The sequence below is a fragment of the Gossypium hirsutum genome, chromosome D04, assembly GCF_007990345.1.
Source record: "Gossypium hirsutum isolate 1008001.06 chromosome D04, Gossypium_hirsutum_v2.1, whole genome shotgun sequence".
Lineage (NCBI taxonomy): Eukaryota > Viridiplantae > Streptophyta > Magnoliopsida > Malvales > Malvaceae > Gossypium > Gossypium hirsutum.
In genome coordinates this window covers 55,234,412-55,259,200 of record NC_053440.1, presented here as the reverse complement: position 1 = coordinate 55,259,200, position 24,789 = coordinate 55,234,412, and the positions used below count along the sequence as shown (strand labels likewise).

The 24,789-nt window shown below is 34.3% G+C and overlaps 3 protein-coding genes across 8 annotated transcripts; 2 read left to right on the top strand and 1 right to left on the bottom strand.

Annotated features, from left to right (window-relative positions):
* Positions 1 to 563: 563 nt before the first annotated feature.
* Positions 564 to 5,054, top strand: LOC107898570 (chaperone protein dnaJ 10). 5 transcript variants are annotated; one of them, XM_016824071.2, is made up of 9 exons: positions 564 to 664; positions 920 to 1,024; positions 1,250 to 1,309; positions 1,988 to 2,070; positions 2,547 to 2,845; positions 2,992 to 3,150; positions 3,248 to 3,420; positions 3,661 to 3,741; positions 4,192 to 4,555. In XM_016824071.2, exons 2-9 carry the CDS (start codon positions 938 to 940, stop codon positions 4,264 to 4,266), a joined length of 1,017 nt encoding a protein of 338 aa, XP_016679560.1. In that variant the 5' UTR covers positions 564 to 664; positions 920 to 937; the 3' UTR covers positions 4,267 to 4,555. The 5 variants fall into 5 exon arrangements, with proteins under 5 accessions (XP_016679560.1, XP_016679564.1, XP_016679563.1 ...); XM_016824075.2 differs by lacking the exon at positions 564 to 664 and adding an exon at positions 4,777 to 5,054 and having other exon boundaries at positions 702 to 1,024; positions 4,192 to 4,299; XM_016824074.2 differs by lacking the exon at positions 564 to 664 and having other exon boundaries at positions 702 to 1,024; positions 4,192 to 4,299; positions 4,383 to 4,555.
* A 401-nt stretch (positions 5,055 to 5,455) lies between these two features.
* Positions 5,456 to 7,089, top strand: LOC107898571 (late embryogenesis abundant protein). The gene is made up of 2 exons (XM_016824077.2): positions 5,456 to 6,088; positions 6,687 to 7,089. Exons 1-2 carry the CDS (start codon positions 5,726 to 5,728, stop codon positions 6,921 to 6,923), a joined length of 600 nt encoding a protein of 199 aa, XP_016679566.1. The 5' UTR covers positions 5,456 to 5,725; the 3' UTR covers positions 6,924 to 7,089.
* A 202-nt stretch (positions 7,090 to 7,291) lies between these two features.
* On the bottom strand, positions 7,292 to 12,265 carry LOC107898572 (WD repeat-containing protein 13). Of its 2 annotated transcripts, none has more exons than XM_041090983.1 (12): positions 11,720 to 12,265; positions 11,464 to 11,573; positions 10,676 to 10,745; positions 10,286 to 10,424; positions 10,032 to 10,172; positions 9,123 to 9,262; positions 8,991 to 9,038; positions 8,591 to 8,701; positions 8,317 to 8,498; positions 8,123 to 8,244; positions 7,958 to 8,034; positions 7,292 to 7,880 (listed from the first exon to the last, which is right to left on the bottom strand). In XM_041090983.1, the coding sequence occupies exons 1-12, from the start codon at positions 11,954 to 11,956 to the stop codon at positions 7,770 to 7,772; spliced, it is 1,488 nt and encodes a 495-aa protein (XP_040946917.1). In that variant the 5' UTR covers positions 11,957 to 12,265; the 3' UTR covers positions 7,292 to 7,769. The 2 variants fall into 2 exon arrangements, with proteins under 2 accessions (XP_040946917.1, XP_016679567.2); XM_016824078.2 differs by having other exon boundaries at positions 10,032 to 10,163; positions 11,720 to 12,207.
* Positions 12,266 to 24,789: the final 12,524 nt, after the last annotated feature.

The window sequence follows — 24,789 nt, the reverse complement described above, 5'->3', positions numbered from 1 at the left end:
ACTAAATAAAATAAAAATAATTAAAAATATTATACATTAAAGTGATAATTTATATTTTCCACACCTAGAAAAAATCTATCATTTAATTTCTATTTTATATTATAAAATTTATTGAAAAATTTAAATCATAAAAAATATTAACTTTGAATTGTTTTAACTTTTCAAAGAGTTATAAAAATGCTTTAATCTCTTGGTTTTTATAACTGTAATTCAACATTTAATTTCTAAATTTGACAATTTTTTTCAATTTTAACCCATATAATGATGCGACGCTTTAATATTATATTTAATTATCACTTTAAAAATAATTTTCTTTAAAAAAATATGATGATGTGGCATAATTTTAGAGTGCCACATCATAACGTGAATTAAAACTATGAAAAATTATCAATTTCAATGATTAATGTGCAAAAAGATTTAAGGATCAAATTGATTTTTTTTTAAAATTCAGGGACTAAACATTTCCTTTATCCCATTTTTATGCTATGTTAGGACTACAAAGAAAACTAAAAATACCCATTTGTACACGTGTTATGATCACAGACCATTTCATGGCCACGTAATCATCTTGTCTATTTGTCATTTTAACACTAACATCCTCAACACTGAAAAAAAAAATCTTCAATCATTTTCTTAACCATTTAATCTCACATTTTCATAACATGTAAATTCAAAATTTCTTGTTTTTGTTTTGTTTTATTTTCTCATTCATTTGAATATATAATGCCTTTTTTTCTCCATGGAATTTGCTTATTTACATTAAATTTAGAGATCTAAAATTCAAAACAATGTTCTTATTTCTTCTGAATTCACATCGCTTGTACATTCATTTACTATAAGCTTGTTCTGTTTATTGAGGATTTTTTTTCATTGATTTATCTTTTTTTTTTGGTTGATTAATTTCTAATGTTAAAAGCAGTGTGGCAAGAGAAGATCAATGGAAAAAGACACTTCATATTATGATATATTGGGTGTCAATGTTGATGCATCTATACCTCAAATCAAGAAGGCTTATTACCTCAAAGTAAGCTTTTCTACATTTGTATGATTTTCATGATTTTGATTTATGAACATTTGAAAGTAATGCCTTGATGCATGATTGAACCATGTTTCTTCTTCTGGGATTTGTGAGAAAATTTGGATGAATTTTTTGTTTTCATGTTGAATTATGCAATAGGAATTAGAGATTTGGGTAATGAAATTTGTTCTGCATTATTAGTTTAGGTTTCTTCTGCATTGTATTTTTCAGGCAAGGCGAGTTCACCCCGATAAAAATCCAGATGATCCGAAAGCTGCTGACAAATTTCACGTAAGCTACCACCTTTTAACTATGCTTTTAGTTCATCAATTGTTTGAAAAATGTCCTAAAAGAAGACCCCTTTAGCTTTAGTACTGGCTTTTAACTACTTGTTGAAGGGAGGTTCGTCTCAGACCCTCAACGGAAAATATTATCCTCGTGTTGGTGTTTTGCCTCCCATACTTTGAGCAGAGACTAAAAGGGTTCACGGAGTTAAGGGAGAGCCTTGGTTGGCGGAGATACCACCTACTTGCAGGGAGAAGGTGTCGGTATTGTGTATAATATTAATTATGCATATTGCACCTGGGGTGTTCGAACTTCCAAGGCATATAGGCCTTATCTTTGTAACCATGATACTTCGAACCCCTGGGGGCGCAGGATGCATAATTAATATTAAGCACAATACTGATACCTCTCTCGTGAGCATGCAGATCATATCTCTACCAACTGAGGCATTCCCTAAACTTTGTAAACCACTTTGGACTCTTCTCAAAGTACAGGAGACAAAACCGCAACACAACGACAATACCTTCCACTAAGGGTCCGAGACTAGCCTCCCCTCAAGACTACTTTAAATTTGTATTTGCATCGAGTTGATCCTTTCATTATAGTAATGAAAATATGTTCCATCATCTGCATTTCTCAATTATGTATTTGGCTCTTATTTTTCTCGTTGTTTGATACGTGAAGGCACTTGGTGAGGCTTATCAGGTTCTAACTGATCCCGAAAAGCGTGAAGCATATGACAAGAGAGGGAAGACCAGAGTGATACCGTAAGTTTATATGCTATAAGTGTAATGTTCATTATCTCGCATACTGTTTTGAAATGCATAAAAGCATATGACAAGAGAGGGAAGACCAGAGTGATACCGTAAGTTTATATGCTATAAGTGTAATGTTCATTATCTCGCATACTGTTTTGAAATGCATAAAATGACATGTCATTTTTTGGTTATATGCTATAAGTGTGATATTCAGTTTTGTTAATTTTATATGGTAGCATAAGTTGTGGAATGTGAAATGAAAAAAATGAATGGGAAGAATTATTTGGTTCAAGCATATTATTCAACATAGCTTAAAATGGTCTGTAATGCAGCCAACATTAAGTCTGGTTAAGCTAAAACCTTGCACAACACCAAATGCTATAAAGGGATAAAAATGGAAGACTGAAATATATTATTAGATGCTTAAGGCAATTCATCCATGAAACTAGCAATGGCTGCTTAGTGGTCAATTACTGTTTTCTTAGGGACACCATGTTGGATCCTACGGCTGTGTTTGGGATGCTTTTTGGAAGTGATTTCTTTGAAGATTATGTTGGCCAACTAGCAATGGCTACTTTATCAGCCATTGAAGTTGAAAGTAATTCCTTATTAGATAAGGAAGCTCATAGGAAGAAACTCGAGGAAAATATGCAGGCATTTCAGAAACAAAGGGAAGACAAGCTCATTGAAATACTGAAAAATCGCTTGCAGCCATTTGTTGAAGGTCACACCAATGAATTCATTCAATGGGCGAATTCAGAAGCACGAGATCTTTCAAAAGCTGGTAAGCTTCTATCATATTCTATCTAAGCTAAATGTGAATGAAAGTGGTTTTATTTTTAAGTATCAGCATTTAAGGACTTTTAGACCTTGAGTAATGTGTTACATAGCTACTACCTTCGGTTTGCTCTTAAATATAACTTTTGCCAGCTTTTGGTGAGGCTATGTTACATACCATTGGATACATTTACACGAGGAAAGCCGCGAGGGAACTTGGTAAAGACGGGTCTTGTATGCAAGTACCATTTTTAGCAGAATGGGTGCGAGATAAAGGGCACCATATAAAATCACAAGTAAAGGCTGCTTCAGGTACAATATTCTGCAGTTGAAGTTTAATAAGGCCTTTCTGTTTTGGTTGAACTCTGAAGTTTAAACGAAACCAAAGAGTATACGCATCTTCTTGTAGGTGCTGTTAGTTTAATTCAAATACAAGACGAACTGAGGAGACTGACCCAAGGAGCAGACAGAGAAGAGAACATACTGAAAGCCCTTGAAGAAAAGAAGGATGCCATGCTTCAATCCCTTTGGCAGATCAACGTGGTTGATATCGAGTCAACTTTATCTAATGTCTGTTTAGAAGTGAGTTTACACATTTCCTTAAATTTATCGATGTGGTTCATTTCAAGACCAGTGCCCTTGTGGCATGTGTGCACGTTGGTACTGTGTGGATTGTTAACCAAGTACCGATAGTTGTCACCAACCCAATCGCACTTTCATGGATTTCATAGCAGTTTCATGTTGGGGATCCTAAATGATATTAGATCAGTTAAACTAGGTTGTATTTTGACACAAATAGTTAAAATCTATTTTGTTATCCAGGTACTTAGAGACGCTAGTGTTTCGGAAGAAGTTCTAGTCTTGCGAGCGAAAGGAATGAAGAAACTCGGAACCATTTTTCAAGTAAGTATCTATGTTGCTACGACTCTTCATTATTGTTGCACTACTACCTTCAAGGTTAAAACTTAGAAAATTAGACCGTACTTGAATTTAGTACTCACACCGACGTCTAAGTAAACAATATCAGTAACAATGACTTTCCCTGTAATTCATCGGTAAAATTGTCATGGAAGTTCTTGTACTACTTCTATGTTAGCATAAAGTATACGTGCTACGCATAACTGTCTAGATGATATTTAGCAAAAAGAATCAGGGGTAATTTGTTCATTTTTGGAGTAAAGAGTAAAACGTAATCTAACTCCTAGTACATAGGATTCCATGGTATTTTTACCGTAATTCATCTTGCTTCAAGTTTTGTTTCGAATGGCATATGTGAATGGATGCCATGAATATGTTACATGTAACTTTCATCTATTGTTGTTGAATTTGATCTTTCCATTTCGGATTTCTCAGGGAGCAAAATCTGCTTATAGTAGAGAAAACAGTCTGCGCCGTGTAAATGTCGAAACAGAAACTGCCGGTTCTTAGCCATCTCAGTACTCTGATGGATGTCCACGTCGGGTGAGTCGATGTTTTCTTTTCTGTGTCGGACTTTTGAACATATGTTCATCACAAGTGGTCTCAGTTCAGTAGCATAATTGAAGGAAAGGAGATCAGCTTGAAGAATGTGAAAAAGGATTGGTGGTGGAGAAGCAATTTCGCAGATTCTATTGTTTAGTGTCAAAGTATATATAATTTTTTTTCACAATTTTTCACTGACAATTTTATTTAAATTTATTAATTTATCTAAAAATTCAAGTTTATTTATTATCTCAAATTATTCGAGTATTATTTTCTAAGTTTGAATTAATTATTAGGGTAAACTATACTTAAGGTCATTAAATTATTTAAAAGTTTACATTTTGGTCACTCAACTGTAAAAGTTTCAAAATGATTACTAAATTATTAGAAAGTTTCTATTTAAGTCACTGAATTATTTGAAAGTTCTTATTTAAGTCACTCATGTGTTATGTTTTTTTCTTTTAATTGTCTGACTAGTGAGCTCTAAGGGACGATTCTGCGATCCATGCGGGGGATTAAATCTATCAACAAGTAAAATAACATACTTTAGATATAAGTCGGCTTGATGGTCAGTGTTGGATATCGGAGAAGAAAGTTTTTTGAATTTTAGTTTGCAGATTCATGACATTTAAAATTGTTCCATAATGTTTCGATTGGTGCATGCAATGCAAACAAAGTAAGCATACAACACCGATTTTATAAACCTAGTGGCTTAAATAAAACTTTCAAATGAGTCAATTGTTATTTTGTAACTTTTAGAAGTTGAGTGACCAAAATATAAATTTATTAATAATTTAATAACTATCGATATAGTTTACTCTAAATATTATTATTCATTAGATATCCAAATTCGCAATCCGATTTCAAACATTTCAATTATTTTAGATCAACTAAAATTTCTTTTATTTATATATAAAATTAAATTTATAAAATAGATCCATATATTAATTTCATAGTAATTAATAATTTTAACGTTTGTATATTTTTTAACATTAATATAATGCATAAAATTACTTAAATCCTACTTTAACTTTAAATAAAAAAATAATATATTTTAACACATTCGAATATACGACTATGCACATTCGAATTCACAACCGACTATGTACATTCGAATCTACGACCTCCTACGCTAATAACAATGGTAATGTCCATAACATTCAATCCTCTTCGACATCTGTATCTTAATGTTATCTCAATCTGGAAAAATGCAAATCAGATATGGTGGAATATTCGAATTTTCACCCCTACATTTATCACTTGCCTAGTTAAGCTACACGTGTCCTCCACCCTTCTCTAACGTGGCAATATCCTGCATGTACCGTTTGCCACGTGTAAAAATATTAAACACCTACGTTTACATGCAAAAAAAAAAAAAAAACACCAGTCCTTTCTTCTCCACCGTTCCCTTTATAGTAAACACCTCATGAATAATTGTTTGCTTTACAGTAAAACACATCTCCCCTTTTTACGTATACGAAAAATGGCTGATTTGAGAGACGAACACGGCAACCCTATTCAACTCACCGACGAACACGGCAACCCGGTTCAACTCACTGACGAACACGGTAACCCCATTTATGTCACCGGTATTGCCACCAAGCATCCCACGACGACAACGTCACTGTCGGGTTTAATGGGATATGGCACCGGTTCCGCCGTCGCCACTGATCAGTCGCAACAGCAGCTGCAGCCACCGCCTCCGCAGCAAACACAGCCGCTGCATTACGAGGTTTCCGGCAAGGAAAAGATTCAACGCTCCAGCAGCTCCAGCTCCAGCTCTAGCTCGGTAATGAAAATTGAAAAAAAAAAACAAAACCCGCTATGGGCATCTATGCAGTATATGTTTTAGTATTGCTTTTTTGCGTGTCCATAAATGTTTTGCTATGGCGTTTTTAAAGTGCTTTTATGATGGAAAATTGTGGTTTTTTACTTAAAATGTGCATAAGTTTTTGTAATTTTCATTTGAAATTTAATTTTATATTTTTATTTTTAGAAATTTAATCTCTTCATTATTTAGAGATTTTAATTTTTTAATATTATTAAAATTATTTTCTTAAATTTAAGTTTATTAGCAAGTGAGTATTTTTCTTATTTCAAAATGCCAAATAAACAAAATTAACAAAAAGTGATGTAATTCAATTTTTTTTAAAATAGTGTAGAGATTAAATATTAAATTTGTGAATAACATATTTTAAATTTTTTTATTATTATCAAAATCAAAAGTTGGTTTGAAGTGTTTTTGCTATTTATAAATTTTAATAATTACATGTTTATATGTTTAAAGTTTTAAAGTTACTTAAAGAAAATTTCTTGTTAATGAAGTTTAAAAAAAAAGATGTCTTGAATAAATTTTTAAAATTAATTATTTATGGATTTGGATTTAGTCGGAGGATGATGGGATGGGCGGTAGAAGGAAGAAAGGGCTGAAAGAGAAAGTAAAGGAGAAGCTAACAAGTGGAAAGAAGAAGGAGGAGGATCAATCTCAGACCAAAACTTCGGCTGTCAAAACCACAGCGTCAACCACAACCACCACGACCGGTCCCCCGCCGGGTCAGCACCACGAGAAGAATAGTGTGATAGAGAAGATAAAGGAAAAACTACCTGGTCATCATGCTCATTAACCACTGAAAGTTAGTAGCTGTGTGAATTATCTACTTTCTACCGTGATGTTGTATTTGTGAATTCTATGTCGTTAATTTTTGAACTTTGAAGTGTGCTACGTTTGTGAAATGTGTAATATTAGTATTTTTTTTTTTAGTTATAAATGAATGTATGATGCATTGTCTAGATCTTTTTCCTTTTCTGCTTTTATATATCCATAAAAGGAAAAAATTTAACAATTACATTTTTTTCATAATTTATATGTAATAATTAACACAATAAATATTTTTTTTGAGAAAACAAAATAAATATTATTTTTTATCAATAATTGAACTTCAATCGAACTTTCGAATTCTAAATTATAAAATTTAAATGTATAAACTACATATAAGAGAAAAATAAATAGATGTATAAATTGAATAATGGCAAATTGCCAACATCAAAATCTATCTACAGACAAATTACAGGGAAACAGTTCATGACAATATAATATTCCACAATTTTGGTCAATATGCGAGTTTAACTCAAAGGGTGACTGAATCTTTAGACTGGTTTGTAACAGTTATAACATCTAGGCTTTTTTTTTTTAAATAAATAAATGAAATAAAGAAAATATTGTAATATAATTAACATTTTACGGTTTTTAATAAAAAATATTTTAAAAAATTAAAATTCCTTTGAATGTTAATTCTGTTTTAAATTTTTTTTTGGGTTTTTTTAACAATAATATTAATTCTATTTTAATTTATCTTTCTTTTATTTTTTTTAACAGTGATTAATTTGATCGTGCCGTCCCTCTAAGTAGATTCATCGGTTTTAAAGTCATTTACCTTCTTATATCTCTATATGATAGTGTTTGGCTCTCTCTATTTTGTTTTGGCTCTTTTCCATACTATAACAACGCCATAAAGGTCTGATGAAGCCAAAAAGTTCTCCCCATGGTTCCATGCTACTCCTATAACTGGAAAACCATGACCCTGTGCATGCAACAAATGATTTTAACCAGTTAAATAGTTTGACTACCGGAGTAGTTGGGGAAGCGAGGGAGTAGAACCTGAAGCTTGTTTACACATGTATGCTTTGGCCGTGTTAAGTCGTAGAAGTTGACGTGTGTATCTTCGCTTCCAGCAACTTCACAGCGCAAAGAAACCACAATGTCAGCAAAGGGATATGAAAGTACACTAGTTCTGTTTGGTCGGTGTCGCGACGGAATACAAACCTATATATTCGCCCTTATCGTGGGAAAGCAGAGGGCAGAAGGAAGCTCGAATGGGGTGAATCCGTGAAGTTAATTTGAGCGAACAACGTAGGGTTAGATAACCTTGTGATTCCAAATTGATACTGAAATGCGAACCTACCACTTATCAGTTACTTGTAATAATGAAGGTAGAAGATACGATGTTGTGAACGAACCTAAAGAACGAAAGGCTTCCATCTTGAGTGCATGTCAATAACACAGGACCCTTTGTCATCAAAGAGAAACTTCGGTACTGTACGGTCGCGACTGGACATTTCAGTTTGTTGCCACTTTTATATCGATGAGAACGGGATAATGCACCTGTGCGGGATTCCATACTTGCGGAGTATATGCATCCCTGCGAAATTATCGTCCCATAAGGAACATTCTAAAAGACCAAACAGATTTCTTTGATTATGATGATTATGGCGAAGACGGTATAAGAGAGACCTGTGCATCTCCACAGAAAATTAGCTGACCGGTATGATCATGGTCCATCGAGGAAACCTCGCTGTCAAAGTTCGATTTGGTAATAATCCTACCAGTGCTGAAATTGAATACCTGGTGCAGAGAAAAAAAGTGAGCAAAATCATACAAGCAAGTTTTGACGCAGAGATCGAGCATTCCGAAAGTTCAAACTCACAAATGCACGCCTATATAAGGAGTCGGTGAAGGATTAAACATATGGAACTAGCCGACCGGATATTTATACAGACAGAATTTTTCTTACAAGACAAAGAAAGCACGCATTTCGTTCGATTATCCAGAATCCGATTTAGCATATCACATCAACTGGACTATGACCATTAAGATTGACTAGAGATGATTAAAGGCATGGAGGTGTGCTTACAGTGATCTCTTTATTTGCATTTCCAACTGAAAGAAAGTTGTTATTTACCTGCAGATAATAAACAAAAGAATAAATAATCTTAAAAAGATTGCCTGACTTGAAGGGTATGTATCATAACCACCGGTTACTTACAGGATGAAATCGAATACACAGTTGTGGAGAGACTTCATATATGATTCTAATGCAAAGGCCCTTTGATAGCTCCCATACTCGCACAGTTTTGTCCTTTGATGATGATGCAATATATTGATTGTTTGATGAGAAATCGAAATCTGATAATGGAGTGGCAAATCATAAACATGGTTAATAAACGGTTGATTCAATGAATCATAGTTATAAAAATAAAATTCAACCTTAATTACAGATACTAGAAATTTAATGAGACTATCAATATGTATAATAGGTAATTAGCATCCACTTTGTATCAGTGGACATGCATGCCTAAATCTAATTCAATGATGATTTGGTCAGGTGGATCATTCACATAAGCAATTTAGGTGCCATCTCGGGGTATCGGTTTATGGGTGATTCAAGGATACACCGCTTAGACCATTTTTTTCTCCCATGTGAAAAATGGTTCCTAGCTCATACAAAAATGACCTGCAGTTCTGAACCAACTCTGTCTCATTATTTATTCTGAAAAAGAAGATCTAAAAGGGCTCCAACATGATTTATTTCTTAGTTCATATTTTTACCAAGAAATATTTTGCTCACTTTCAAATCAATTTCACAATCTAGTTATTCTACTGTGCTGACCTTCACAAACAGTGTCAAAGATACCACAAATCTCAATATCTCACTGGTTCAGGTTTTAACTGTGAAAGATCCTTTACAATATGAAGTAGAAGTAGGTACCTTCTCAATTTAGTCCAATTCCACTAAAATTCAAAAGGAAAGTAATGAAGCAGGAATGGACCAAACAATCATAAATGAACAAGGTCGTGGTCTCCGTAAATGAAAGAAAATAACAGATAGCATGGCTACAAGTACTTTAGTCTAAGATATAAGAAAGACAACTGAAACAATACCAGGTAATCCAACCTGTGACATCTTTTGAATGCCCATTTAATTGCTTGAGAACTGAAGGTGGGTCGGAGACAGAGCAAACTACCAATGTCCCATCTGATGTCCCATATGCGAGTAGATCAGAACTCATGTGCCCAAACTTCAAAACTGTAACCGCTTATAAAACCAATCATATTGCTTCGTTTCAGAAACAGTGAAATGAACTGCTTAAAATAGTATGACAAAGATGAAAGAAATCAAGATTGCATTCAAAAACCATAAAAAGTTACCAGCTGCTTTGCACTGATCAAATATGCAGTGCATTCCTACAAAAGAATATGCAGGTTCAACTCCTCGTTGACGTGGGCGATCACTGTCACTAAGGCTAGAGCTTCTATTAGTTGAAGCAACAGAGCCACTTCGTTGATCCTGCAAGCATGGAGAAGCATGCAACTCTTCTCAATTCTTTTAAAGGCCTACTTAAAAAATGGTTTTCAAGCTCTTGACATGCAATAAGTTCCTTTTGAATGGACAAGGAAATTAAGATCTTCTGTTCTTTCATTTCCATCATTAAGAACATGATGATTTAAGGCACTTGATGCAAATGAACAATATAACCACAAGTCAATAACAGACGGAGAACAAAAATTACATAACAAAAGTTTGTAGATAATACGTACTTTGCTAGAGTTCAAGCTTTCCGCCTCAAATAAATGTGAGAATGAACCTGACCTTGAATTCCAAAGCCCACTGCACCAACCAGTAAATTACCTTGATGTCAGCTTTTTTAAACAATGCCACAAAAGTTAGCAGATCATTGTTCATAAAACATTGGTAAAAGGACTTGTCCAGTCCCTCTCAATTTTGAAATTGAACAAATTGGTCCCTCTCAAAAAATCAAGACAATTTAATCCTTGTCAATTTTTAAATTGAGCAACTAAAGACGATTAATCACGAAGTTAATATTTTCCATCAATTTTACATGAATTTGATTGATATAATAATAAACTTAGCATTTAAAATTTACAATTTAATCCTAATTTAATAAATTTATCCCATAATATTTGTGTAAATATGTAAATGTTGTGATTGAATGTGTTGAACTTATTAGAATTAAGGTCGAAGTGACAAAATATATAAAGTTGTAAACATCAAAAGCTAAATCTGTCACTATATCAACAAAAATTATTTACAATTAATGAAACACATTAATGTTATGCTTAATTGTCTTTGTTCACTTTCGAAATTGCTAGAATTTCAATTTTTTTCAACGCTATCAATTTACTCAATTTCAAAATTAGTTGTTTTTACATAAAAAAAATCCTTTAACCCCTTAGCCACTACAAAATTCATCCGCTACCGTACGTTCAATCAAACTAATAAGGCTGCAATTGATAGCTTCAATTTGTAAAGCAAATAAATAAATGAAAATTAAGAAAGGGAACAATGTTTGGATAAATTCCAGTACCTGTTTCCAGGAGTGCTAGAACGGCTTGGTGTTTGTAATTTTTCCCATTTTCTTGGCCTCCGCATGTAATTCCGGTACGCCACATAACCTTTTCCTTTACATCTCCAATCCTTCAAAACAATGAATGATGTTAAAAGGTTTCATTTCAACACATAACTCGTTCGATAACTAGCTCAAAATCAAGCTCTCAAACAACTAGAACACAGATCCATAACTAAAACGTGCACATAAACCCAAAAAAAAAATTAGAGCTTACAAGTCGGCGATAAGAACTGGACTCCGCTTTACGAGCGAGAAGAAATCGACGAATGCCGATATAATCGGGACTGGAATCGGCATTCCCCGGTTGAAGCAAGCAACAAAAAGTTTCCGGATCCTTCATACTTGCTTTCTTTTCACTGGTTTTATCGGTGCCATTGATACAACTCTTGTTGTTTTTGTTTTCGTTGACTCCTTCCTTCGAGCTGTTATTAGTGATTTCACCTTCCGCCATTGTATTAAACTTTCTGTGGCTGCTTCATCAGAGACCGTTCACCGGTAAATCAACGGCGTCACGTCGATCGTAGAAAAAAACCGGTAGATGTGAATTTAGAAAGTAGAATCCAATAACAAAGACGTTGAAAAACTACGTTTTCGGATTTGGAATTGGATCTCAATTCTCGAATCAAAATGAAATGGAGAGCAAAGAATTATCTTTATTTTTATTTTTATTTTATTTTTAATTTTTAATTTTTTACTTGTTCGGCTTTTATAGACCCGCCAAAAATGGATCCTTTCTCTGGCCTTTTTAAGGACAGGCCTCAAATGACTGACTACCGGTCATGATTTTATACGAAATTAGCTTTTAGAGGTTCTTATACTGCCTAAATTACTTCAAAACGACAACGTATAAAATAAAATTCTAAAATTCTGCTATTAGTCCCTATACTTTTGTGAAAGTTGTGTATTTAGTCCCTTAATTTGATTAAATTTAGTCCTTTTACTTTTTTTAAGTTGTGGGTTTAGTCCCTGTACTCTTTTAATTGGTAAATTTTAGTCCTGACTTAAAGAGTAATAGCTAAATTCAATTACTAGTCCTGTTTTATGTGTACAGTTGTAGAATTGGTTCATATTCTCTAATCGGATCATTCTAAGTCCTTATATTTTTCGAATTTTGAAATTTCAATTTTTATGCAAATGACATTTGTTAATTCATTAATTGGATTTTTTTAGCAAATAATTTGTGAAAATAACAAGCTGACATGATATTACACATATGATATTATGTTTGACACTTCAGATTTTAGAAATAGCATAACTTAATGAATTTATCAATTATCATTTGGTGAGGACTGAATTTTTAATATTTGAAAAGTATATGATATAAAAATGATCAAATTAAAATACATGAATTAAATCCATAACTTTCACAAAGAAAAGGGACTAATAATAAAATTTAACCAAAAATTATATTATATTTGTACCAATAGACCTTTAAAAAGATTTATGGTATATGTACCAAAAAGTTATAATATTAATTTATTTGTGTTAAAATGAAACCTTTTAACATCATTCATTGTTTTTGAAGGATCGGAGATGTAACGGAAACATAAAAAATTCAATATAATAATTTTTATATTTTTTCATTCTTTTAAACTTAACTTTTAATGTTTAAAAAATTGTAAAAAGGACCAAATTATATCAATGTGTAAATGTTAAGGATTTTTTTTAAATCAAAATTAAATTGAAACATCATATAAACATTGAGGATTAAAGTTATTATCATGCCAATTTTAAAAATTGTCAAGTTATCTTTCCATTGGTAATTTAATGGGAGGTGACAAAAAAAAAAGTCAGTAGTTAAGCAAGAGCGAAACTAGGGGGTTCGCAGGGCCCCTGGCCCCTTAAAATGAAAAACAAAAATCATTTAAACCCTTTAAAATTTTAAATTAGTAAAAATAAAATTATACTTTGACCTCCTTAAAAATATAAAAATTTGATTTAATTCTCTAAAAATACAATTTAATTTCGACTCTCCTAAGAAAATTTTTGGTTTCGCCCTTGGTTCAGAGACCATTTTGTAATTTTTCATAATTAAGATATCCACTATCGGTAGCAATAATTAATTTTTGTAATGAAGCATTTGTTTGAAAAAAATTAAATAATTTGTAAGGTGTAATAAAAAATTCATCAATATTTTAAAAAAGATACCACAGTCTTTAGATTTCCGAAGAAAATAGATTGTGAAAAAAGATTAGGATAGAAAATTTTGGGTATTCATTGTGTCATTTGTTATGTCATAGTCTTATAATTGTATTAATAGTCTAAGATGTGAAATTTATTGTTATTTTTAGTTCACGCAAATTCGATTGTGCAGAAAGTCTTTTAGGAACAACAATTAGTAATTTTGATTGGATATTATGGTAAGACATATTACACGACTAAGAAAAAAAATTAAAAAAAATGTTGGAAGTTCGAGTGCACTCAAGAAATACATTTTCTAGCTTTTAACGCATATTTAATTGCTCACTTTTAAAATAATTAAAGATTAAAAGTTAAAGGGTAAACTATAAAAATAGTCACTTTTGTTTGTCTCATTTTATATTTTAGTCACTTGTGTTTGAAATGTTATGTTTTAGTCACTTTCGTTATTGTTTTGTTACGAAATAGTTGACATTTAAAACTCATTTGGACTGTCGCATAGGACATCTAAATTAACATTTAAAACCCATTTGGACTAGCACGTAAGATCGCCGTTAGGGAGGCAACGAAACTTAACAGTAGAGCGACCTCTTCGTAACAAAATAATAACGTAAGGGACTAAAACGTAACATTTTAAACAGAAGTAACTAAAATGTGATCTGGACAAACAAAAATAACTATTTTTATAGTTTACCCAAAATTAAATTAGTCCGTTTTTGTAGTCTACCAATTTACTTAGGGGTAAACTACTAAAATAGTCACTTTTGTTTGCCTTAGGTTACATTTTAGTCACTTATATTTGAAATGTTACGTTTTAGTCACTTACGTTATCATGTTGTAACATTTTAGTCACTGAGTCGTTAATTGCCAACAATAGTGTAACGGTAAGCTGATGTGGCATGTTAAATCATCATTTCAAACAAAAATTTTAGGTTAAATTCTACAATTGATCCCTATATTTTTTTTATTTTAAACAATTTTAAAATTTTATTTTAAGTTCTTTTAACTTTTTTTTCCATTCTCCTCTGCTTCTCCCTCTATTTTCCTCCCTTGTTCATTTCTCTTAACATAGTTTTTTATGTTTTCCATTTGTAACTAGTCCATAAGCTCGCCTCACTCGAAAAAATTAAATTATTCAAAAAAAATAAAACATAGCAAAACTACGTTGAAAGAAATGGAGAACGGAGGAAAATAGAGGGAGAAACATAAGAGAATGGAAAAGAAAGAAAGTTAAAAAAACATAAAAGAAAAAAATTAAATTGCTCCAAACGAAAAAAATATGAGGACCGATTGTATAAATTAACCTAAAATTTTTGTTTGAAATGATGATTTAACGTGCCACATCAACTTATTGTTACACCGTTGTAGAGCCCAAATTTACCCGGCCCATACCAGCAGACCCAAAATTAAACAGCCCAATAAGCCCAAATTAAACCAAACCCAAATACAACCCAAACCTAGCCCAATTATCAAAACCCAATACCCATTTTCAGAAAAAACAAAAGAAAAAACCTAGCCCCCCTAACCCTAGCCGCTGCACCCTAGTGCCCCACTTGCCACCGCTGCCACCACCTGCTTCTGTCACCTCAACTCTCTGGCGCCGACCCACCGCCATGCCTATTAAATGCCTGCAAAATCCAGAGAAAAGGGATGATAGCAAGAAAAATAAAAGAATATGTAAAAAAGAGGGTTATAAAAGACCCATTTTTGAACGGATTTGGGGGGAATCGATCTGGTCTTTTGAAAAAAAAAAAGAGATCTCTTTTTGTAACTCTTTGCAAGATTTGAAGAAAAAAGAAATAAAAAAGGTTGTTTTTTTTTCTTTTCCGTTTATTTTATTTTATTTTATTTCGAAACAAAAATAAAAAAAGGAAGCTCTTTTTTACCTTTTTGGTCGCTGCCGGAGCGCTCAGAAGGCCGAGGAGACGATTCGGTGAGAAAAGGGGAGACTTTTGGTCTCACCACCGCCGTGCACGGCGGCGCCGGCACCGGCAATCGGCGGCCGGTGCGGTGGCCAACGGCCGGACTCTTGGCCGGTTTCTGGAAAAAGTGGAGGGAGTTGAGAGAGAATTTTGAAGCTTTTTTCTGTTGAAAGAAAGGAAAAATGATTTTTTTGTAAAAAATTTTACTTATATAGGATGTTAAAACGGTGCCGTTTTGGTGGGGTTCAGAACACTCCAAAACGAAGTCGTTTTGATATGGATCGGACCCTATCCGACCCGTCCGACCAGGATCCGCATGTTTTCACCTAGGGGACTATTTGCGCTATAGGTCCCTCCTCCTTTGCGTTCTGTTTTAATGTGGTTCTATGTTATTTTCTAATTTTGACCACAAAGTTTTGATTTTTGTTTCAATTTAGTCTGGGATTTATGCGCATGGGTTTATTAAAACGACACCGTTTTAGAGGGTGGGGATTATAACCCTTTTAGTCCCTCTAGGCTATTCACGCATTCAAATCAATCCTTTTTTATTTCGAACCCTCCCCAATTTTCCATCTGTTAGTTCGATTTAGTCCTTTATACTTGCTTTTTTTAATTAATTAACATTATTATTATTACTATTATTATTTATATCATTTATATATTTCTATTTATATTTATGTAACAAGTTTAAAGATATTTTGGTTTTCCCCATATATTTTCATCTATTCACTTGTATTTTTATGATTTTTTTATTATTTTTGTTAATAATAATAATAATAATATTATTTATTATTATTGTTTATTTTGGTTTCAAACTTCGTTGTATATACGTACATTTTTATTTGTTATAAATATATTTTTTATGTTTATCATTTTTACATACATATACATATGTATATATACCCATATAGTTTAGTTCACATACATATATATGTATATATACATACTTATTTTTTAACTTATATACATATACTTATATCTATATACATATTTTCTAAATTCTTTATAAGTATATATACATATTTATATGTACATGCATACTTACTTATATTTTCATGTAAAATAGTTTTAAAATATGTGTACATACATATGTTCTTCATATTTTCATAATTTTGTACATATATATATCCTTTATATTTTCATATTTCTATCGTTTCGTTCATTTACTTTATTTGTTTACATGTCTGTTATTATTATTTCCGTTTTAGTTTTTATTTGTTTATTATTTATTATTGTGCCCGCTTGATTATTTTCTCTTTTATTGGTCTTATTATTTATTCATTTTATGTTTTGCTCGTGTTATTTTACTCACATTATTAGCATTGTTGTCACATTGTATCTTTGCACTCGAATTTCAAAAAAGAAATTTTAAAAATATAAGTAATACTCGGTATTTGCGATTTTCGAGAAAATCGAGCCCTAACGTATTGGGTTCTGATTTTCTTCGTTGAATTTAAATAATCGAGATTACTCTTTTAAAATGACAAAAAGCTCGTTATCGAGAATTCAATACGTTATGTCCTAACGCATTGGATATGACACATTGTTTTCTCGAGACGAGGATTTTTCGAAATAAATGCAATATTCAATGTTTAATATTTAGAGAAATTGTGCCCTAATGTATTGGGTTGCGATTTCTTTATTTGATTTAAACAATTGAATATTCTTTTAAATTTTATTACACGGATCTTTTCAAACTCAAGTTTTAAATGATCTCGGGAATTAAAAAAGATCGCGTCCTAACTTACTGGTCGTGATCCTTTTTTTAATCTGAAATAATTAAATACCTTTTTAAATTTTCGGCATTCATTCGCGTATCGGAAATTCGAGACATTGTGTCCTAACTTACTGAATATGATTTTCTTTCTCGAATAGCGTGAAATGTGTCCCTTTTCTTGAAAATTTTTAACGTTTTAATATAAGGATCGTATTTTTAAAATTCTTCAAAGTTCTCAATTTTCGATATTAAGACATTAAGTAATCAACTAGGTATCAATTTTGGGCATATCGAGGGTGCTAATCCTTCCTCGTACGTAACCGACTCCCGAACCCGTTTTTCTGAATTTCGTAGACCAAACTTGTTGTTTTAATAAAATCAAATCGTTTATTAAAAACAACCACTTTTCGAGGTGATCCAATCACACATCATAAAAAAGGATTGGTGGCGACTCCCGTTTCTTTTTTAAAACCCAAGTCGACCCCGTTTTCATCCAAAAAATGGTGTCAACAGCTTGGCGACTTCACTGGGGAATTTAAATAAGAGAGTCAAGCCACGAGTTGATTATTTCTTGTCTTTTTGTCGAAAGTTGAAAATGTGGTTTAAATATACGATCATCTCATTGCATTTCATTTGTTTTGAGTTATAGTTTTCATCTTATTTTGTATTTTAAATTTTTTATGCCTTTCCGCATTGCATTGCATGACTGTTGGTCACACCTTCTTAAGTAGGAGTGAGAAGCTAGTCCTTCGTGAGGTTTTCACCTCCGTGCAGGATAGTGGATCACTTTCGGGATGCATCTGTACTTATGTCTTCGTGAGATTTTCATCTCCGTGCAGCCATAGAGAAATGTATTCCCCTGAACCGAACTCGGTCCGTATGAGCCTATAATGGGTGAGGATCGAGGAATCTGTTGGTTCGAGTACCCTTACTTTAGAACCAAACCTTATGTAGTGAACCTTAGGAGCCCACCCTAGATAGAACCACTTCGAACCCCTAGTATTCACCCGAATAGGTATTCTATTTATTCCTGCTTGCTTCTGTTTTGTTCTAACCTGTTTTCTTTTGTTATGGTTGCATTGCATTTTCATCACAAAGAGGTGTTGATTCAGGTTCGGTTGTTAAAATAGAGAGCTTGTCATAAGGAAATGGGTCTTTTGATAAAGAGGAAAATAATACGGTTGCCAGAATATGTTTCGAGAACACACAACAAGAGAAAGATGATAGAGGACAACACAACTATTGCTCCGTTGCCCGAGGATTCAAGATGACAAAGATTATAGGAGAGCCGCTGAAGTTTCTTAATGAGAAGTTAATGAGCATCACGAGGATAAGCGAGCAACGAGTCGAGGCCCGGATCAAGCAAAAAGGAGATAAAAGAGATGTACCTTTTAAAGAGTTTGTGAGATTCATCTCAACGCGTGAATGAAGAAAATGATCGTTGTCTTGGAATATAAGGGCAATGCCGTATATATATCCGCTTTATATAAAAAGATTTGTTTTCTAGTAAAGTTGTCCTAATAGAATTGAACCAAGAATCAATATCTCTTTTTGCATTCATGCATTTACATTACATTGCATCATATGCATTAGATTTTTCACAAAGTGACCCTAATTAGGTATAATTATTTCAGTTAACCTGGAAAATCGACACCCTTATGGAACTCAAGCGAAATCAAAGAACATGGATCAAAGAATAGAAAAACTTGAGCAGCTCCAAAGAGATATGCAGGATCAGATGGAAGAGCGGTTGGAAAAGATTCAACGAGAGATGACAGAAAAAATGCGGGAATCCCAGAATGACCTGATGGCTCGGTTAACGCAGTTGTTGACCGGGGGAAATGACAAAGGAAAAGAACCCGTGGTTAACCCTGAAGAAGGAAATAATGATGGACCCATCTACCCTCCAGGCTTTACCCCTCCGCACGCGCAAGCTCAAACTGAGGCGTACCTACACAAATCCCCTGTTACAATTAGACCTCAGCTATTTCCGACAGGCACCTCGATGCCAACGAACTTCCAAATCAGAGTAAGTTCTAACCCCAGAGAAAACCCTACCAATCCTATCGTCCCAGATCTTAACAAAGTGGCTGAGAAAGAGAAAACGACAGAATAATTACCAAAGCAGTTAGAAGAAAGATATAAATGGCTTGAGGAAAGGTTCAAGGCCATGGAAATCATTGAGAATTATCAAGGGATTGATGCTAAAGACTTAAGCTTGGTCCCAGATCTGGTACTACCCCATAAGTTTAAAATGTCAGAATTTGAGAAGTACAATGGGACTAGTTGCCCAGAGGCACATATTACTATGTTCTGTTGGCTTTTGGCTGGATACGTCAATAACGACCAACTGCTCATACACTGCTTTCAAGATAGCCTCACAGGGGCAGCGTCTAAGTGGTACAATCAATTGACGCGTACCCAGATTAGTTCTTGGAGGGATTTAGCACAAGCTTTTATGAAACAATATAGTCATGTAGCTGATATGGTCCCTGACAAAATTACCCTGCAAAATATGGAGAAAAAGCCTAATGAAAGTTTTAGGCAATACGCACAAAGGTGGAGGGAGGTCGCTATCCAAGTTCAGCCGCCACTCCTAGAGAAAGAAATGACGATGCTCTTCATCAACACATTGAAGGCCCCGTTCATCACCTACATGTTGGGAAGTGCTTCGAAGAGTTTTTCAGACATAGTCATGAGCGGTGAAATGATTGAAAGTGCCGTGAGAAGTGGAAAGATTGATGCTAGAGAAAATAATAGAATGTTAGACTTAAAGAAGAAGGAAAACGAGGTAAGCAATGTGAACACTTACAACAAATCAAGTACACAGCCAAGAAAGGTGATTGCTAGTCAGCAAGGTTCATCTAGACAAGAACCTTGTGTGAAACAAGGTACTGAGAACCTCCAGTTCACGCCAATTCCAATGACGTATAAGGAGCTGTATCAAAATTTATTCGATGCGCACATTGTTTCCCCTTTCTACTCAAAACCTCCACAGCCTCCGTACCTCAAATGGCACGATGCGAATACACAATGCGAGTATCATGCGGGAAATACGGGGCATCCCATAGAAAACTGCATTGCCTTTAAGAAACTGATTGAAAGGCTTATCAGTATGGGCGTCGTTAAATTTGATGATTCCTCCACTGCGAAAAATCCATTACCCAAACATAATTGACGAGTGGAGTGAATGTAATGCACAAGCAACTGAAAAGGGACCTTGTTAGATATCCGCCCTTATAAACTTAGGAGTGTTCTAAATAATTAGACTGTAGAAGAGACCCCTATAGTATTTAGAACTTACTTAGAGTAATATTCAAAACAAACTTGTTGCTTTTAGCCTAGAAGCAACAAGAACTCTTTTGTGAAATAGACTCATTTTAATGAAATGCATCTTTGCGATCATTTTTGAGCCACTATTCTTTCATTCTTTATGAATAATTATTCTTTCATTCTTTTTCCAAACCATTCATTCATTCGTAATCATATTGTACAAATAATCATTCTTAAATTCATACATTCTTCGTATATTCTCTTGTACCTATAATAGGTCCCCAAATAGCAACGACATGAATGACACTGCTACAGACTTAGAATCTCCTTTTGAGCGAGACATGTGTTTAGAGGGATCTCACGACTTTGAAGATGACATAGATCATAGCTTATCTCCAAACTTGTTGAGGATGGTAGAACAAGAGGATAAACAGATCCTACCTCTCAAGGAATCATTAGAAATTGTGAGCTTGGTGAAGATTAGAATTGACCTGACCACAGAGACGAAGTAAGACCTTGTTGAGTTAACTCTAGAGTTCAAAGATGTCTTTGTATGATCATATCAGGGTATGCCTCGATTCTTATAATAAAACCTGCACAACAACATGATGTCAGAAATTTACAGTGCGAACGATGCAATTCTTTGCCGGGGCAATGCCTCTCTCGTTGAGTCAGCATAGCTTTGCCCATTTGAAGTCGAGTTTCCATCCCTTCAAGATGTTGGTGGATTTTGTCCGGATTAAAGAGGAAGATCCAAAGTTTTCTGTCGTAGTTGCATCCCAAAAGGGGCTCCATGAAAGAAATCTGGTACCAAATAAGGTTTTTCACATACAAGATGAAAGTGGAAGATCTTATGTGGAAGACTTTATAATAACATTGATTCTGGTCGAAAAGCATGACCAGGACTTGCCTGATCTCATGAGTTCAGACTCAAAAAAGAAGAAGGAAAAACAAAACAAAAAACAAAACAAAAAAACAAAATCAAAAATCAAAAAATCGAAGTAAAAAAAAGGGAGAAAAAAAAGAGAAAAAAAAAAGGAGAGGTCAATGCGAAAACCCGCAAAGGGCGCTTTGACCAAAGGTGGATCTGAGTTAAAAACCCGAAAAGGGCGACTCAAATTTTGAGCAAAATGGGGCATAGTAAGCATCATCATCGAAAGCTTCTAATGGGCATTGCTCCACTGTTGAGATCATTAAATGAATAGAGGCTGCTTTATGCATCAATGTCATCACATGCCGATAGTATTGGAAAATGTATTGAACTTGAACAATAGCACGATAGCTGAGGTCTGAAATCAATCCAGGAGCAGACACCATGTTTCGTCACTGAATTGCCTAGAGGTGAACAAGGACTGGCATGAGAAATTACCATTTGCCCTAATTACTTGTCGAACATCTGTACTGGCGCAACACTTCTCTTTTTGGTTTACAGGATTGAGGTAGTTTTACCTATTGAAATCCCCTCATTGCTTGTTAGAGGGATCCAATTGCGATGTGATCAGTTGACCCTAGGAAAAGGGTTAAAAGCTATTCATCAAGGGTCAGATGTACCAAAAATAAATGATATGAGCCCGTAATAAATAAGCTCGTCTCAGAGAATTTCACGAGAGGGCTGGATGTTGAAAAAGATTCTTCCTTAACAAAAAGATTCTAAAGGGAAATGAATGCCAAGCCGGGGATGTCCCTGTGTTGTAAATAAGACCTTTTTCAGAGGAGCACTGATCCTGAGTGAGTTTGCTAATCCTATAAACTCGGATCCAGTCAAGAAACACTTCGTTTAAAGAAGAAGAAATGACCAAGATGAAAATCCGCAAATGGCATTTAAAAAAAAAACTTTGCTGGGGCAATGCCGTTCTCTTGAGCCTATCGCGATTTTGCCTATTGAAGACGAGATTCTTTCTGAGTTTTTGGACCCAATCCCGATCGAGAAGGAATGTTCAAAGTTATCCATCATGGTCAAATGTGCCAAAAGTAAATGATGCGAGCTCACAAAAAATGTTCGCCCTAGAGAATTCCATGAAGAGGGACCTGGCATTGAAAAAGATCCTTCCCATACAAAAAAAAATTCATGGAAAGTTGGGAAGGACTTTATGTAAAAGGCCTTATCAGGAAAAGCGTCAATCTTGATCGGAAAGGATAAAAAGGACATGCCTAATCCTATGAGTTCAGACTCAAAAAAAAAAAACCTGAAAAAATCAAAGTCAAAAATAGGAGAAAAAGAAAGAAAGAAAAAAGAAAAAGAAAAAGGAGAGGTCAAGGCGAAAACCCGCAAAGGGCGCTTTGACCAAAGGGGATTTGAGTTGAAAACCCGAAAAGGGCGGCTCAAATTTTGGATCAAATTGGGGCATGAGGTGATCAAAGCAGTTCAAATTTTGATCAGATCGAGGCATATGGTGATCTTGCTAAACCTGAATCAATAGGAAAGGGTAAGCGACATCTTGGGGCATCAACAAAGTCCTGTTGATCTTCTAAACACATGTCTTCAGAAAGTTTGTACAAAGAAATTCAAGCTGCGATATCTGGGGCACCCAACCTTCATATTATTTATATTAAATTTGTTGTTCTTGGAATACTTTTTCTTTTCCAAGATGTACATTCCCAATCAATTTCTTTATTATTCTTCTTTATTATTTTTGGATAATTTATTCATTTCGAGCTATGCTCAGAACTAACCTCATTTTTATCCATTGTGATGACCCTTTTTGCAAGCATGTTGTATTGGAATAATGATTAATGGACTAATAAAACTTTCACAATGGAAGTTTTGCATATTACTCTGAAAATTTTCTAAATAATACAGGAACCTGAAACAGGACAATTGTTTAGAACACACCAGGTCTAAAAGTTGGAAATTTGAGAAAAAAGAGTCTAAATTTGGACTTTTTCTTTAGATTTTGTTGTCAAATGTATTTGATTGAACAAAATGACAAAATGCCATGTTGGTGACAAAGCTTACATAAACAAGCAAGCAATGATTATCAGGCAATAGGAAGAGGTTACCTCGGAGAAGAGATCCTTCATTTGCACATGAGTACGACACCTTGGGAATGGTGTAAGGAACCAGAACGATGTAGATCTTGTATCCTTGAATTGGACAAGAGAGGATTGAGGAAAAGCCATATTTTTACCCTTGGATTACAGTGGGAAAATGATGGTACAAATTTTATGTCCCAGTGGATTGAACTTTGACGTTCACAGTGGGGGGCAATCAGATTAAGTGTTTATTTAGGTATGCCCACCGAGCAAGAAGGCGTTGTAGCACGTCAACGATAAAGCCTTAATAAGCTTTTTCGTGATGATAACCTAAGTATTAAGGAATCATTTTCATGACATTTTGCATTCATTCAAATGTCATTCATACACATCTAGTTAGGAGCATTTGAGTCATTCTGATCATGTCATCCTAATCACTAGGCGCAATTAGGTTCATAAAATAGAACATACAGGTCATGTTCCCTAGAGAACAGATCAATGAAGTTACAAATCTTTCCTTCCTGCATTGACAGTGAAGCAGGTCGAAAACATAAACATTGCCTCTCTCGGTTGTGATGGAGCTGGTTGAAGACAAAAGATCTTGCCTTCCTTCATTGGCGGTGAAGCAGATCGAAGACATAAACCTTGCCTCTCTCGGTTGTGATGGAGCTAGTTGAAGACAAAAGATCTTGCCTTCATGCATTGACAGCGAAGCAGGTCGAAGACTCAAACCTTGCCTCTCTCGGTTGTGATGGAGCTGGTTGAAGACAAAAGATCTTGCCTTCCTTCATTAACAGCGAAGCAGATCGAAGACTCAAACCTTGCCTCTCTCGGTTGTGATAGAGCTTGTTGAAGACAAAAGATCTTGCCTTCCTGCATTGACAGCGAAGCAGGTCGAAGTCTCAAACCTTGCCTCTCTCGGTTGTGATGGAGCTGGTTAAAGACAAAAGATCTTGCATTCCTGCATTGACAGCGAAGCAGGTCGAAGACACAAACCTTGCCTCTCTCGGTTGTGATGGAGCTAGTTGAAGACAAAAGATCTTGCCTTCATGCATTGAAAGTGAAGCAGGTCGAAGACTCAAACCTTGCCTCTCTCGGTTGTGATGGAGCTGGTTGAAGACAAAAGATCTTGCCTTCCTGCATTGACAGCGAAGCAGGTCGAAGACACAAACCTTGCCTCTCTCGGTTGTGATGGAGCTGGTTGAAGACAAAAGATCTTGCCTTCCTGCATTGAAAGCGAAGCAGGTCGAAAATACAAAC